This window comes from Schistocerca nitens, chromosome 1, assembly GCF_023898315.1.
Source record: "Schistocerca nitens isolate TAMUIC-IGC-003100 chromosome 1, iqSchNite1.1, whole genome shotgun sequence".
NCBI classification, from domain to species: domain Eukaryota; kingdom Metazoa; phylum Arthropoda; class Insecta; order Orthoptera; family Acrididae; genus Schistocerca; species Schistocerca nitens.
The window spans coordinates 930742407-930758421 of NC_064614.1; the positions used below are offsets into that span (position 1 = coordinate 930742407).

General features: G+C 39.1%; 1 protein-coding gene across 2 annotated transcripts in view; it reads left to right on the top strand.

The window, feature by feature from the left end:
- Positions 1 to 682: 682 nt before the first annotated feature.
- The window catches only part of LOC126193539 (probable cardiolipin synthase (CMP-forming)), a 107256-nt gene continuing 91923 nt past the window's right edge, over positions 683 to 16015 (top strand). The window contains exon 1 of one of the 2 annotated variants that reach the window (XM_049932696.1): positions 683 to 843. In XM_049932696.1, the coding sequence (XP_049788653.1) occupies positions 836 to 843 (8 nt within the window). In that variant the 5' untranslated portion in view covers positions 683 to 835. Of the gene's footprint in view, positions 844 to 1325; positions 1438 to 16015 lie in introns of those variants that run through there. The other variant, XM_049932695.1, reaches the window with a different exon arrangement.

Sequence of the window (16015 nt, forward strand, 5' to 3'; positions counted from 1 at the left end):
AACCATATACAGACTTAAAAACAAACAAAAACCCAAAAATAATGAGAATTAAATTAAAGGAATTGCTACTAAATCACTGTTTCTATTCCGTACATGAATTTCTTGAAACAATATTTTAATTACTTGCAATAAGTTGTATATTCACTTGTAGATATTTCTACTTAGTAAGACGATTTAATTATTGTTTTTTACTCGTATTCTGTCTGTATCTCTTATATGTATTCTGCTATGTACAGTATGCACCACCGTCATCTCTCATTCACACACCACCTTTTTTATATTTTGTCTATATATCTTATATGTATTCTGCTATGTGAGTTATGTGCCACTACTGTCATCTTTCGTCATATACCATCTTAACATAATTTTTCAAATTGACTTGCTCTATATCATGATGTGCTGTACAAATTGTATGATCTACAAGACCAATAATAAATCAATCAATCTTAATTTTCCATTGGCATATGTGACTCCTATACATTTCAATAAACTGTCGTGCACTGACGAGTGTCGAATAGTTTTAGCCTTCATTGTGTGTGCAAAGACGAGACGTACTAGACTGAACCAACACCTAACTCAAAGTCGTTTCGCATGCCAGATTTACGGAAATTTCCAGTCTATATGCTACGATTTCTCTGCATATTTGTAATTTGCGGCAGCAGTTTTAGGTAGTTTTCCTCAGACTTTAAACTCCAACTTCTATGTTTTGGACACATCTCAATTCTGCGCAAATTTGAGATACCTATGCTACGGTCTGTCTGCGCAAATGTAATGTACGTAGAAATTTGTGCAGCTAGACCATTTCGTGTGGATTGGACTCGATTTATGGTTGACTATGCTTCGGTAAGTGTCCACATCGCTTGTTATAGTATATTTCGTTGACATTGTTCTCATGCTCATTTTCCTGTATTGCAGATGAAGGGGAAAAAACAAGGTGCACGTATTTTTTATTGATCAGCACTCACAGTTAAACTACTGGACTTCATACGGAAAAAAAGGCTTTCCATCATTTTATTTGCCTATTCAAAGGTGCTGTTTCTTTGCTCTGCGTGGTGTCTATAAGCGGAAAATATCTCGAAAATCTAATACAAAATTAATTAAAATGGAGGCATTTTGATTTCGTAAGGCCAAAGATAGTATTCATCTCGAATACTGCTGTTTTGTTGCAAGGCTGTTGAGAAATATACGACGTAAATATAAATACGCCATCGTAGATAACATTAAGATGAATCCTTGAATAAGTGTGACGAGATGCACCTTTGTTGTGTTTGGATATGTAAAGAAAAATAAAGTCGGTATTGGACCTACCAAAATAAAATGTATCACAAAGATCATGCGCTAGCGAAAGCCGATAATATGTCAACAGTGGCCTTTTAGAACGATAGTAGTGTTTTTTATTTTTCGTGATAGGAAAATGACAACAGTTTTGACAAAAAGGTATGAAACTTATAAATTCGTAGGCAGCTCATTTCACGCAGTTACAGGCACTACGCAGAAGTAGCTGCTTAATAATTGTGAAGAGTAATATTGGATATGTCGGGTAGGAATGCGGCTGGATCTGGTCAGATTACTACCGAATGATGAAACGGACGACGATTTCTCCAAATCAACAAATATTCTGCTACTCGAGTTGTGCCCGAAGTATGCAGTAGCAACGTTTTCAGAGCAGTGGCATTAGAACGCACTTAAATTTTTTGTTGACTGTATCGGCATTTATTTGATGGAAGTTATTTGTTGCCAAAAAAAAAAAAAAAAATACATACTAGAGCTACGTAATCTACCATTTGTTTAAATTGTACATGGGCTCTTGAACTGTTTTAGTTTAAATAGGCTGGTTACTTTTAATTGGGGAAAATCTCCCAACATGCCCGGCAAAGTGTAAAAATTGTGTGTGGTGGTCTCTCTTTGCTATAAGAATTCGTGATAAAATAAAGGACGTATGAAGTCATTTTCAGAAGTAAGATGAAGAAATTTAATTTTTTTAAGAAAACTTCAATCTGGAAACATCCTAAATAGTAGTATCAAAAGGCCATGATTGAAATATGAATGCGTACAAACCACATTCAATAGTTATTGAATTGCTTTTGGAATTTAAGAATCTACATCAGTGCTTTGCAAATCACTTGTCAGTTGCATGGCAGAGTATCCTTCCTGTTGTACCAGTTATTAGGACTTCCCATTCCATTCATTCATCAGTTCGGGAAGAATGACTGTTTAAGTGCCTCTGTGCGCATTGGAATTAATATAATCTCACCTGTACTATCCCAATGGGAGTGGTACATAGAGAGTTCCTAGCTCCATCATTAAAGTGGTTTATGAAACTTTGTATGTTGGCTTCTGTGGGGTAGTTCATGTTTATCTTCATGTGTTTGCCAATACATATTTTTCAGCATATCTGTGATATACATGAATGAAACATACCTGTGACCATTTGTGCTCCTCTTTTCTGCATACATTCACTGAATGCATTTCCATGGTATTCTTTTCTATGGTATTCTGCAAATGAACCAAAGTCTTCCACTTCCTGTACCTACGACTAAGCCTCAGGCACTGTTCTGTTTCATATCTCTACAAAATTCACCGATAGTGTAATCATAACATACTGTGTGTTTTTGTTTTGTGAAGTACACAGTTTTACATTTCTGAAAATTAAAGCAAGCACAACCTGTGCACCACTTTGAAATCTCAAGATCCCACTGAACATTTGTTCAGCATTTTTCAGGCCATACTTCATTATAGATAACTGTATCGTCTGCAAAAAGTATGATGTTACTATTAACACTGCCAGTAAGAAAAACAGAGTTTAGGCCTGCTGAGCTTACTGGACAACTGATGACCTGCTTAGCAACCAGGAAAAGGCCTTCTGCTTTTTATAAGTGTGTGGGTTGCAAATGTGTCTCACTGTGGGCCTATATTATTTCAGAGTTGAAAATATTGTTTGTAAACTATAGAACATTATAATAATAAGTCTCATTCTCAGAAATTAAATTCATATCTTCATTTTCAGATATCTGTGAAAAGTTGTCTTTGAACTTATTTCTAATCAAAGTCGTATCACATCATATCAGTAGCATTAGTTATGTTGCCCTTTATACATTTTCAACAAAAATACAGAGTTTTGTAACAAGACCACCACACATTTTTACCATATATGACAAAAAAACAGAAAGCTACATCAGCACTTTCAAATGCATTTTTTTTTTTTAATTTCTTTATTGCTTCCAATCTCACCTTCATTTTTTAGGTCACTAAAACCTTTCTTTCATTTCATCATCTACAGACCACGTGCACATGACATGAGACACATCCTAAACGACTAAATTATGCAGTGTCTTACACCGCGCATGTGACACTATGGTTGAGTAAATTACTGGCCATCATTTGGCTGACTGTCTTTCTGCGATTGCCATAATCCATCAATCCATCCAGAGGAACACTGTGTCACACAATCACTCATGCACACAATTTTCTTGTTTATGACTATTTGTGTGTGTGTGTGTGTGTGTGTGTGTGTGTGTGTGAGAGAGAGAGAGAGAGAGAGAGAGAGAGAGAGAGAGAGAGAGAGAGATCTCCTTCCAAACCACTAGATCGATTTCAATCAATTTGGCTCAGAAACAGCAGGTCTCTCGAGTATCAGCAGTTTACTACCTCCTAGCTCTAACAGGAGTGGAGATAGGACAAAAGCAGATGATGCTGTTTTTTGCAGCTCCTGTTGTCTAGGCTGCCCTGCACAACAGTTTGAATCTGTGGAAATACACTGACAGAGAAAAAAATCGCAACCCCAAGGAGTTGTGCGATATAAATATAAGTTTGTAGGCATGTCTCTACATCTGAAAGATGATTTCTGTTCAGGTTTCAAGTCAGTCACATGAGAGTGGCACTAGTTGCACCACTATGAGGATGCAAAGATTGGACATGGTGAGTATACGGTAGTAAGAATGTTTTTTAAGGCAACAAAGACCCCATTATCTACACCTCACTTAGTCTGAACAAGATTGTGTAAAAGGGCTACAAGAAGCTGGGTGTTCCTTCTGTGATATTGCAGACAGACTTGGCAGGAATGTAGCCACTTTATATGACTGCTGGCAGTTGTGGTCATGAGAATCTACGGTTGCAAGAAGACCAAACTCTGGATGGCCACCTGGCACAACCTGGAGGGAAGACCATTGTGTTTGGCATATGGCTCTGGATCATCGTACTGGATCTGTAGCAGCAATTTGAGCAGCAGTTTTCACCACAGTGACACAACAAACTGTTACAGATTGGTTACTTCAAGGAAAGCTCTGAGCCAAATGCACTGTAGCACGCATTCCACTGATCCCAAACCACTGCCATTTGTGACTTCTGTGATTCAAGCAAGAGGTCATTGAACGGCAGGGTTGAGGTATGTTGTGTTTCCTGATGAACGCTGGTTCTGCCTCAGTTCCAATGATGACTGTGTTATTAGAAGTAGGCCAGTTGAGGGCCTGCAACCAACCTGTCTGTGTGCTAGACACACTAGACCTACACCTGGAGAGTTATGCTATGAGGTGCAATTTTGTATGACAGCAGGGGCTCTCTCATGGTTACCCCCATACACTTACCACATACACCCTGATGGCAAAGTTGTGTGTCAGTCTGGTGACTCTACCTGTTGTGTTGCCATTAATGAACAGCATTCTGAGGGATCTTTTCCAACAGGATAACGCTTGCCCATATACCGCTGTTGTAACCCAACATGCTCTACAGAGTGTTGACTTGTTTACAGAGTGTTGACTTGTTGCCTTGGCCTGCTCGAACACCAGATCTGTCTCTAATCAAGCACATGTAGGACATCATTGGACAACAACTCCAGCATCATCCACAGAGAGAGTTAACCTTCCCTGTATTGACTGACCAAGTGCAGCAGGCATGGAAGTCAATCCCACAAATTGATATCCAACACCTGTACAACACAATACATGTATGTTTGCATGCCCACATTCATCATTTTGGCAGTTACACTGCTTATTTATTTACCAGCATTTCACATTTGCAATGGCCTGTGTTGTGCTTGCATTAACCTGAGATCTTGCAATGTTAATCACTTAAATATGTTACCTAGACAAATGTATTCCCAAAATTTCATTACTCTACAGCAATTAATTATTTTTCGGTGTTGTGATTTTTTTCCATCATTGTAGTATTGGCCTGCCTCTTTGGTGCAGCCTACATTTCTGGGGCAAAAAACATTTTTCCAACCCCCAATGAATAGGCTGCCCTGCACGATGTGTTGTATGGGAGTGGCAGTGACCTGCTTTATTGACCTCTTTTTGCAGGGGCTACAGGTGCACATGGGCACAGCTGAGCAGGGAGATGAGGGGAAGTTGAGGTGGGCAGAGAAAATGGGGACAAGGAAGTCGACAGAGAGATAAGGGAAGGATGAGACTGAAAGAAAATGTGAGGAAGAGGAGGAGGCGGACAGAGAGAAAATGGAATAGGTGTGTTGTGCGGGTAGCGATGGTGTGCCTTGCAAGTTCTAGGTGGATGCTGAGAGAAGGTGAGAATTTTAGCTGGACAGGAATATGGGAAAGAAGGAGATGTCCTAAGGTGGGAAGGGGGTGGGGGTGATGGACAGTGGGATGGGGAGGAGGAGATTGCATTGAGAGGGAGGAGGTCCAGAAAGCAGGTGGAAAACGAAGAGGGGCATGAGGATATGGTTGGAGAGAGGGGCGGAGGAGTTGGACAAAGAGAGAGAGGCAGAAGGAGTTGGAGAGACAGACTGGGAAGGAGGGGGTGGACATGTAGTGTTTGGAGGATGAGGAGGGCAGAGAGATGGGTGGGAGGAAGAAGTGAACACAGAAAGGGGGGAGGAGGAGATGTCTGCAATATATGTGCCAAACACATACACAAGCAAAACAGTGATGGAAAGCCTAGTCTACAACAAAATTTAATAAATATAACCCAGTTACATGCAGATATTATGTATTCAGAAATTCATCTGTCCAATAGCATGTGTTGCAAGGCAAAAATGACTTCAGTTTGTTTTTAAAACTTAATGCTAGTATGCAATCTACTATAGTTCAAAACCTTTACAGATCTTGAACACAATTTATTAAATATAGTTTCGTGAACAAGTTTAAGTTTGTTCAAATATGCTAACATTGCATTGAAAATGACAAGTCACTGATAGAGAATGTCTTTGTTAAAGAGCCAAATTAAAGATGAAAATGTAGGTGATAAATCCCTTTTCCAGTGGCTTCTTCCTTTAAAAAAAGTTAACAGAAATTAGGCCTACATCTTAAGTTTAGAAAGAAGTAAAACTCTGTTGGTAAACTAACCAGTTATCAGCTTGGAACACACTGTATTAGTCTTACTATTATTTATTCATCTGAAGACTTCAGTATTTGTTTCATCCATGAGAAAACACTATTACACAGTGTGCACCCATCTTGGAACCCTTTTTTTCCTCCTCTGAGCTTTTAGCTCTAAGATTGAGATACATTGCTATATTGTCAGGGTAGATTGCATATCCATTTTGATGTTGACCTTTTCTTCCACCATATCTATGACTTAGATTTACTAGGCGATCATTCCATGTGAAGTGCCCTATGGCTCCCAGCTCACCCAACTTCAATTTTGATGAATTTTGTGCAGTACGTACAATTGTTCCAGCAGTCAGCAGCATTTGGAAGATAGCAGTTCACCAACCACTTCAAGATTTTTCCTATCCAGCTAACAAGTCAACATTATGATAATCACTTGGAGGATATGCTGCTTCCTAGACATCAAAAGAAGATTTAAAATGGCCTTTCACCACAATCTGGAGAATTACTCCGTTTCCCAGATTTAACTAAATAGCGTAAGGATTATTTTTCTGTGTTCCATTTGAGACTTTGCACTATGGTGTAAAGCACTTCATTATGGCCTACTTTTATGTCACCAATTCCCATATAGAGAAAGGGACATTGTAAAATTCTGCATTGTTGGAACAAACATCTCCTCTGTCTTCAAATAACTTACTAGAATGAAGCTGAGTGACGTCACTGACAACCACCAATACTTCAAGACGTGCACACCCTGTCATTATCATAGTAAAACTGTAGCGAATAAGCACTGTGGACAGGAATTTAAAACTTTGGTTTGCAGAACAGTTCTGAAAAGATAACAAACTCTCTCTCTAAACACTAGTACCATACACAAACAAAGATGACCAGTGTCAGAAATTATCAATAGTGGAGATTAATAACTAACGGGTGATGTAGCATTAACTCTGTGCCTCTTTTTTCACTAGGGAGAGAGCAGGATTCCACATAGAATGTAAATAAAAACTTCCATGACTATTTATAAGGTTACTTACTAATTTAATTTCAACTGCTTCCTTAATAACAGTAACGCCTTAGCGATGGAAGCCCCTTGCCATTTATTATTGCCAGTTTGTTCATGGAAGACTACGATGAACATGCCTTGGAGTCAGTGGTTTTGAAACATATTTTCTCAGATATGTAGACAATACTTTTGTTGTCTGGCCTTCATGGCAGTAAGAATCTGAATGACTTTTTTTATAACACCTGAATTCAATCCACCCAAATATTTGTTTCACGATGGAAGTGAAAAGAGATGGCTGCCTTCTCTTCCTTGATGTTAGTCAGGAGGATGGTTGATGGTACATTGGCTCAACTTGAGATCATCTTTCATCAGAATGGTTATGTGAAGGACAGATCAGACATGTGTTGCGCTATCAATCAATCTTGCACTCGGTGAATGATGATAACATTGAGGTTAACACCAAAGTCAACAGTCTTTTTGCTGTACAGAGGGAGCATTTCCAACAGGTTTGGCCACATTTTGTGGAAATATGATGTGAAATGAGTTTTTCAAGCACCATCTACACTGAAGCGCCAAAGAAACTGGTACAGGCATGTGTTTACAAATATGTATAAACAGGCAGAATATGGTGCTGCGGTTGGCAACACCTATACAAGGCAACAAGTGTCTGGTGCAATTATTAGATCGTTTACTGCTGCTACAATGGTAGGTTATCAAGATTTAAGTGAGTTTGAATGTGGTGTTACAGTTGGCACAGCACATGAACGGTTGGCCACAGCATCCTTGAGGTAGCAATGAATTGGGGATTTTCCTGTACGACCATTTTTCATGAGTGTACTGTGAATATCAGAAATCCTGTAAAAAATCAAATCTCCAACATCGCTGTGGCCAGAAAAAGATCCTGCAAGAAAGGGACCATTGATGACTGAAGAGAATTGTTCAACGTGCCAGAAGTGCAACCCTTTTGAAAATTGTTGCAGATTTGAATTCTGAGCCATCAACAAGTGTCAGCATGTGAACCATTCAACAAAACGTAATCGATGTGGGATTTTTAAGCCAAAGGCCCACTTGTGTACCCTTGATGACTGCATGACACGAAGCTTTACGTCTCGCCTGGGCCCATCAACACCAACATTGGACTGTTGATGACTGGAAACATGTTGCCTGGGTCAGACGAGTCTCATTTCAAATTGTATGGAGCGGATGGACATGCACGGGTATGGAGGCAACCTCATGAATCCATGGACCCTGCATGTCAACAGGGGACTGTTCAAGCTCGTGGAGGCTCTGTATTGGTATGGGGCATATGCAGTTGGAGTGATATGGGATCCCTGATACATCTAGGTACGACTCCGACAGGTGACACACATGAAAGTATCTTGTCGGATCACCTGCATCCATTCATGTCCAATGTGCATTCCAACGGACTTGGACAATTCGAGCAGGACAAAGTGACACCCCACATGTCAGGAGAGATCTCCAGCCCCTCCTACTCTTATATATTTATGGACAGACCCACAGGAGTCCTGGTGTCAGTTCACTCCAGCACTACTTCAGACATTAGTCAAATCCATGCCACATCGTGTTGCGGCACTTCTGTGTGCTCGCGGGGACCCTACACAATATTAGGCAGGTGTACCAGTTTCTTTGGCTCTTCAGTGTCTGATCATGGTCTTTTTAGGTTGCGTAAAGGATGATCGTAGCATGGAGAGCTGCATCAAACCAGTCTCAGGACTGAAGACCACAACAACAACAACAACACAAAGGATGTTCTTGGTTTGTGGTAAACAGGTGTCTACTGTATTTCTTGCAGTTGTGGCTTGTCATTTATTGGTAACTATCAAGACTGTTGTACCAAGCATAAGCAACACACATGCTTACAACAACCAAACAAATCTGCTATTGCAGATCATCATCTTGGCACCAGTCATCCTATGGAATATAACAACATGGAGATTCTGGCATGCACTTCCAGCTATTGGGATACTGTGAAGGAAGCAGTTGAATTAAATTAGCAAGTAACCTTATAAACATAAATTGAGGTTTTTGTTTAAATTCTGCATTGACTCCTGCTCTCTACTTTGTTAAAAACAGAGGGACAGAGTTAACACTACCTCATCTGTTGGTTATTAATTTTCATTATTGATAACTTTTGGGGTCGGTCATCTTGTGTGAAAAGAGAGAGATACAGAGAGAGAGAGAGAGAGAGGGGGGGAGGGGGGGACGGAGTTAAATTTTTTGAATTGCTCTGCAAACTGAGATTTTTAATTCCCTTACAGAGTGCTTACTTGCTGAAGTTTTGCCTTGAAAATGAAAGGACATGCACTGTCGAAATGGTGGTGGTCATCAATGATGTCACCCAGCTGCATTCACATAATTTATTTGATCACTGTATATGCTGGGAGAAACTCAGTCTTCATATTTCCACAGCCCTCCTTGATGGTTGCCACTTCATAGAAAATATTTCATCATTGTCTGCATTATATCCATGTCTCTTAATAATTGGGCATCTCCTACCTCTCCCAAATGGTCCCTTATACTCCTCTTGGTGGTCTTTCTTACTGTTGTGGATTTCTTGTGATGGTTTATGGAGTTATTCATCACTACCCAAAATGCTGTTAGGTCCCTTACAGTCAGTAGTCATTTGAACCTGTGCAGAGTTGGCCACCTACTCCTGAATGTAGAGTGGCACTGCCTCACTCCACCAGATGACTGGCAATCTCTATAGGTGTTCTTCAGACTTTGAAGTGGATGCATTAGCAGCATGTTCATCATAATGTGAACCACTCACTCTCGTATATTGCTACAGGTTATAATGTTCAAATACAACTCGTTCACTGTGCAATATTGAGTTAGCCCTGTGGAGCAACCGTTCTGGCAACATCAATTTAGTAAGTGTGTCTTATTAGGACTACCCATCCAATTCCTTTTGATTTGGTAAGGCATTAAAACTATCCGCTGGCTCATCCAAACCAATGGGACTTTTATTGGTTCACATTGGTAGAATTCCCTCGAATAACTAGGCAAATAACTGATGCCCTAAACATGGTCTCACTTGTGAGGTACACTTGATATAACTAGGATGTAGCAGATGATTATAACAGTTGTCAGCCAACAATGCCTTCACCTCAAACAGCTATCTACCATCCCAGCATACAGTTGACACTAATGTTTCAGTTTTTGTTAGCTTTGTGTGATCCCCATGATATAGGCAGTTAAGCAGTGATCCACACTTCGAGAGACACAGTGATCCACTGTCATACTAAAGATTGGTCATCGAAACATAAGCAGAGTTCACAGTAGTAAGGGGGAGGCAGTGCTGATCTGCTCCTATCTTGGGTTGCCACAGAATGCTGTGATGATACCTAACCTTTATTGGTTGAACCTCCCTCCTTCCCCCTCTCGTCCCAAACTCCCAAAGAAAGGGAGGTAAGAGTGCAAGATCTTGATGTGGCTTGCTAGTGACTTGATCCAATTTCTCTCTTTACTTTATCTATTGATCCCGATAAAACAACTCATGTTCCAAAAGCTCTAGGTTCAGTGTTTACTTTGTTAGCTCTGTTGATTAGTTCTTGGAAAAATAAGGACATATTGTAATAAGAAACTCTTTATTATTCTGAAAGGAAGAGAATATAGCATCGCGTGGTGCAGTTCTTGGCAATAAAATATAAAAGAAATCAACACAGATGAGTTGGTATCAAGAGGTAATTATTAATGAGTATCCATCTTTCTACAAATTTTGGTATTTGGCAACAGATAGGAGAAAGTACTCAGCGCACATGCAGCACACAGCACAAATGCATAAGAAGGCCAGGCTTTTTTAATAGGAAATAAGTCCTTTCTTTCAAAGTAATGAACATTCCTGTTAAAATTGTCCCAGAAATTCATGAGCTCCTGAAATATTAAAAGTGCCACCACTAAACATATATCTCATATCATTTTTTAAATTATTTGAAACAAATTTTTATAAAACAAGGATTTGAGTAAAGGCTCGTTTGCTGATATTATTCCTTCTATAAGATTGTGCAACCTGCATATGTGCGAATGTGCATGGACTTAGACTCAAGTGGAGTATAGAATGAAAGAATAAGCCTTGTGGAACTAAATAATAGTTTTTCTGTGAAATTAAAAAAATAAGACCTAAATTAAAAGCAGTTTGTATGAAATTACTCATCTTTGTACATCCATAAAATCAGAATCTGCTGCTAAGTAAAATGCAGTATGATGTAGTTCCTACCAATGCACTCTTAACATGCTTGAATCATCCTTGGTATGCTGTCTACAAAATAATACAGACATTGTTGCTTAAGTCTGTTCCTGATGTCATCATCTAGTTTGTGAAGAGTCCCTGCTGCGATGCACTGCAGGTTCCAATTGGTTCAAAGCATACTCATCTGGTTCATGTCAGTAGGCCTTTCCATTCAGTGTATTCGTGCCTTTTAGAAGAGGGGGGTGTACAAGATGTGAGTGCTGTGCTTGTTTGTCTTGAAAGATTGACCCACCATCAAAATTTTTACTATAGAGCTGAACAATAAGTTCTGCTGCATTCTGCTCACGACACCTATAAGCAATAATGTGTAGATAGTGGTTCTCAGTAGTGTTGTTGACTATAGGCAGCCATTATGAGGAAGGCCTCGTCATAAATGTTCTCTGACGCAAACATGAACACATGCAGGCACGAGCACATGCAGGCGCAAACCCACGCATGTGCGCGCGCACACGCACGCATGCAAACCTGCGTGCGTGCGTGCACACACACACACACACACACACACACACACACACACACACACACACAGAGAGAGAGAGAGTGTGAGCGACTGACTGACTGACTGACTACCAGTTTTGCAGCCTGACTGTGAAAAGTAGTCGTCCTGATTAGGGTAAGTGTTGGGGATAAGAAAAAGGCATCAGCTGAGGAAAGAGAATAGGAGCAGGATAGGAGATTAGTGAATACAGAGCTGGTGTTCACGATATGTTAGATGCAGCTTACTTACCAAACTTCAGAGAGTGTATAACAACTGCAGAGTGTGGAACAAGGACTGGCAAGTGGTGCAGTTGTTTAGGAAGGGCATTCCCTTCCAGCCTCTGGACACTGCCTCCACTTGCGAGCCATGAAAACGAGTATCTGTGATGTATAAAGTTTGAGTGTTGCCTTCAATTGTCATTTGAACTGTTTAGCCAAGAGTAAGAATTTTGTCCGCTAATGAGATCATTGGATGATTTGTTTGATCATGTGAAGGAAGTCATCACTGACTTTGGACAGGAAATTAGTCATACATAATTCTGATGGAGCTGCTGTGAAATCTAGTCACATAGAAAGGTTAAAAACAGGAAGAATGCTATCTAACAGCTATTAAGTATGCCCTGTTCACGATATAATACTGTCATATGCCGTCCGTATAATAGCTAACACATAATATTTTCCCTAGCCCTGGCAGAACTTTTTCCACCAATCCTAGAAGCAAACCTATTATCTGAAAAAAAAATTGCAGCATAAAGAATGTCACAGAATACTCTCAAATGTTAAAATTTCTCATCTCGCATGATCAACACGAAAAGAGAGTGACATATGTTATTTCGTGAAATAAGGTTGTATTATTTTGTTTGAAGTAGCTTGTGCTTTAAATAATGGTGGAAATTTTATTTGTAGTCTACTATGTTTTACAAGGGCTTGATGTACTGTGGTTCTCCTATTTTCAATTGTTGCTGCAACAAGAAGGCATACACAATGTTACAGGCCATTGTCATTGGACTGTAACAAATGATAACGTGGTGAGGAACAAGTGATAGGAAAGAAATGAGGAGTTACAAAACTAGATAATGGGAAGTTTTTATTCTTTCCCCCCCGTCCCGTTCCACTCTCCTCCACATGACACCTTGAAACAGCATGTACCTACACATAAACCCATAAACTATTTAGGCCACATGATGCTCTCTGCTATTTTATTTCTTCCTTTTAAAATGAAACGGCCTTTGTGGCAACTAATCTTAGCAACACTGCAGTAAAGGTAGATTAAACAATCAATATTTGTGAGCACAAGAAAGTGGAACAAATACAAAAATTATCTTAGTAAATCTGATTTTAATCATTATTCGCTTAGATAAAAAAAAATCTTCACCTCAACATCTAGTAGGATACAAGAAGGCCTAGGGTATTCAATGTCAAGTGTTCCAGTTTAGAAGATGCTCCCAGCTCGACCACCTTCAATTTTGATGAAATTTGCACAATATGTACCTCAGAACCCTACTTGAACCTATGCAAAGTTTCAGGCTCACCTGTAACTTGGCTGAAGTACTAGAGCCACTTTTGTGAAGACCACTTTTACTGAGACCAAAAAGTCGTGAAGAAATCTTCAAGTTTGGCATTCCACTGTTCCTATTTAACGAGGCATAAGTAGTGGAGACAGTGTGCTATGAACCTGGTCTTTTGCCAAACTACTGTCCATCTGGGTGTTTAGTTTATCACAAATTTGAACCTGGCTTGTGTGTTTAATTACTGTGCTACCATCTTGTAAATTTGCTAAAAAACATGAATGTATTAAAATATACCCATGTTCAAAGTCATGTGTCTCAAAATGGACACATATGGCAATACATTCATTAACACCATTCAACAGAGCACATTTCAGTCTATTGGAAAAACTTATTTTCATTTTGGTCTCTCTTTGGATAAGGTGCAAAAATTGTGCCTAAACTATTGAGTTTTTTGTAATTCGAGAAAAATTCTTGCGTTGGTCCATTGTGGCTATGCCACTACCAATCTCGGTGATTGGTAGCCCCATCTCCAAGGAGCCATGCCCCATAGCCATGCAAGGTCAGCCACGGGTGGGTTGTTTTACTGCAGGTTCCTAAGCCCATTCAATGAATTCTTCAAATGTCATTCCTCTGGTTTCAAGTGTATCTCTGTCAGTGTGAGTCAATTGTTTGAACTGAATTGTATCCTCAGGATCAATATCTGCAAAAGCGCTTTCCAAATATTTCTTTAGAGCTTCTGTTCCTGGACATACTTCACAGCGATGAAGCATGTGATCCTTTGTTCCCAAATTACAGACAATTTTGCTTAGTAATATTTTGTAATCTTCTTTTATTGCACTATGTGCCAACATTAGTTTCACATTTTAATGTATTGTGCAGACACAAACTGAATGTGAACCAGCTATGCCTAAGGTCATACTCCTTTTTGGCCTTAATTCACAAAATTTGGAAAATCCAATTTCTGGTCCATTTTTATTGCGGTACACAACAAACATTTCCTCAGTAATAAGTCTTTTTGTTTTTGAACCTTTTCTCCATCAATCCAAACAGTATTACAGTCCTTTTTTCCTGGACAAATCCGACTAAACTCTTCGTCATAAAAATGTTCTATGACTCTTGCGTTCACAGCCTCAGAAAGCTTTTTCCCATATTTACCTTTGGGCTGTGCCAATATACCCTGTTCAGCTTTTAACTTTCTAGCCTTCCTTACCATTCTTTCTGTAACACAAAATTCTTCAATAGTCTTTTTGATAGACTAGCTTTGGGGAACTAAGGTCAAAATTTGAATTTTCTCGTTATGATTTGATATATATAATTTGTCTTTCAGTTTTTGGATTAGCTGTCTGTAATCTGAACAAGTCAAGCATTGCTTGCTTGTGGATGGTTGCTCCAGTTCACTGGGATCAATTCCTCCCACTTCTGAAATTTTCTTAATAATTGCACCCTCAACTTGTATTTTGCACTTTGTATATCCTTTTGTGTTCCATGCACCAATTCGTTGAAATGTTAATGGTGATATTCCAACAGCTGTTAAGCTTGTACTCAAATTGTGACCAACATTAGTATCATCACCTTCATCTGACTGGGATGTAACTTCCATTTGTGAATATTTTAGTTTATCAAATTCTTCTCTACAGGAAGGGCACATTTTTTGGCCAGGTTTAGTATCAGACACGGTTATCCTTTTTAGTAGGTCAGCTGTGTCTATGCTGATTGAGCGCAGACTTTTTCATGCAGTATGGTTTTTCTTACCAAATGGGTTACAGCATGATCTTTGCAAAAATTCAGATCTGTATAGGAGTAAAGCTTCATGATGGAAGTGTAGTTGAGCATTTTCAGTAGTGTGTAAACTACTCTATCTACTAAGTAATTCTTGTTCTTCTAAGGAAAGTTCCTTTACAGCTTTTAGTCCTTTTAGGGCACTGTATGTTGTTAAATGGCATGGGGAATCAGTATTTCCAAAACTGCATACATTAACTTGATGTTGTTTTTCCATTTTAGCAACAACTTGATATGCTTCAGGCACTAAAATCAAAATTGTCGAGTCATAAATAAAGAAAAGAAATAAAATTAATATGCATTCAGCTTCACAAATTTATGTAGCAGTCTCCACTACGGTTAAATGGTTAAATTTAGCAGTGAACCTGTCACAAACAGGTTTAAAGTCACCAAATAAACAGCAAAATAAATACTTAAACACTGCAGACATAATCAACAAAATTTCAAATTTACAATACAATAATGCTAGGTGAGGTATGAAGACAGAAAAGACACTATGCGGTGATGACATTTCAGTAGAAATAATTGGAGCTAGAGGAAAAATAATAAGCAAAGGACTTATTGAATTATTTAGACTATATTTACAAAAGAAGTTTATTCTCGCAATTGTCCTAAAATCTATGGACCTATCAGTTCCCGTTCTGTATTTACCAGCATTCAGTAAAATTATTCTAACTATAGGAACCCATCA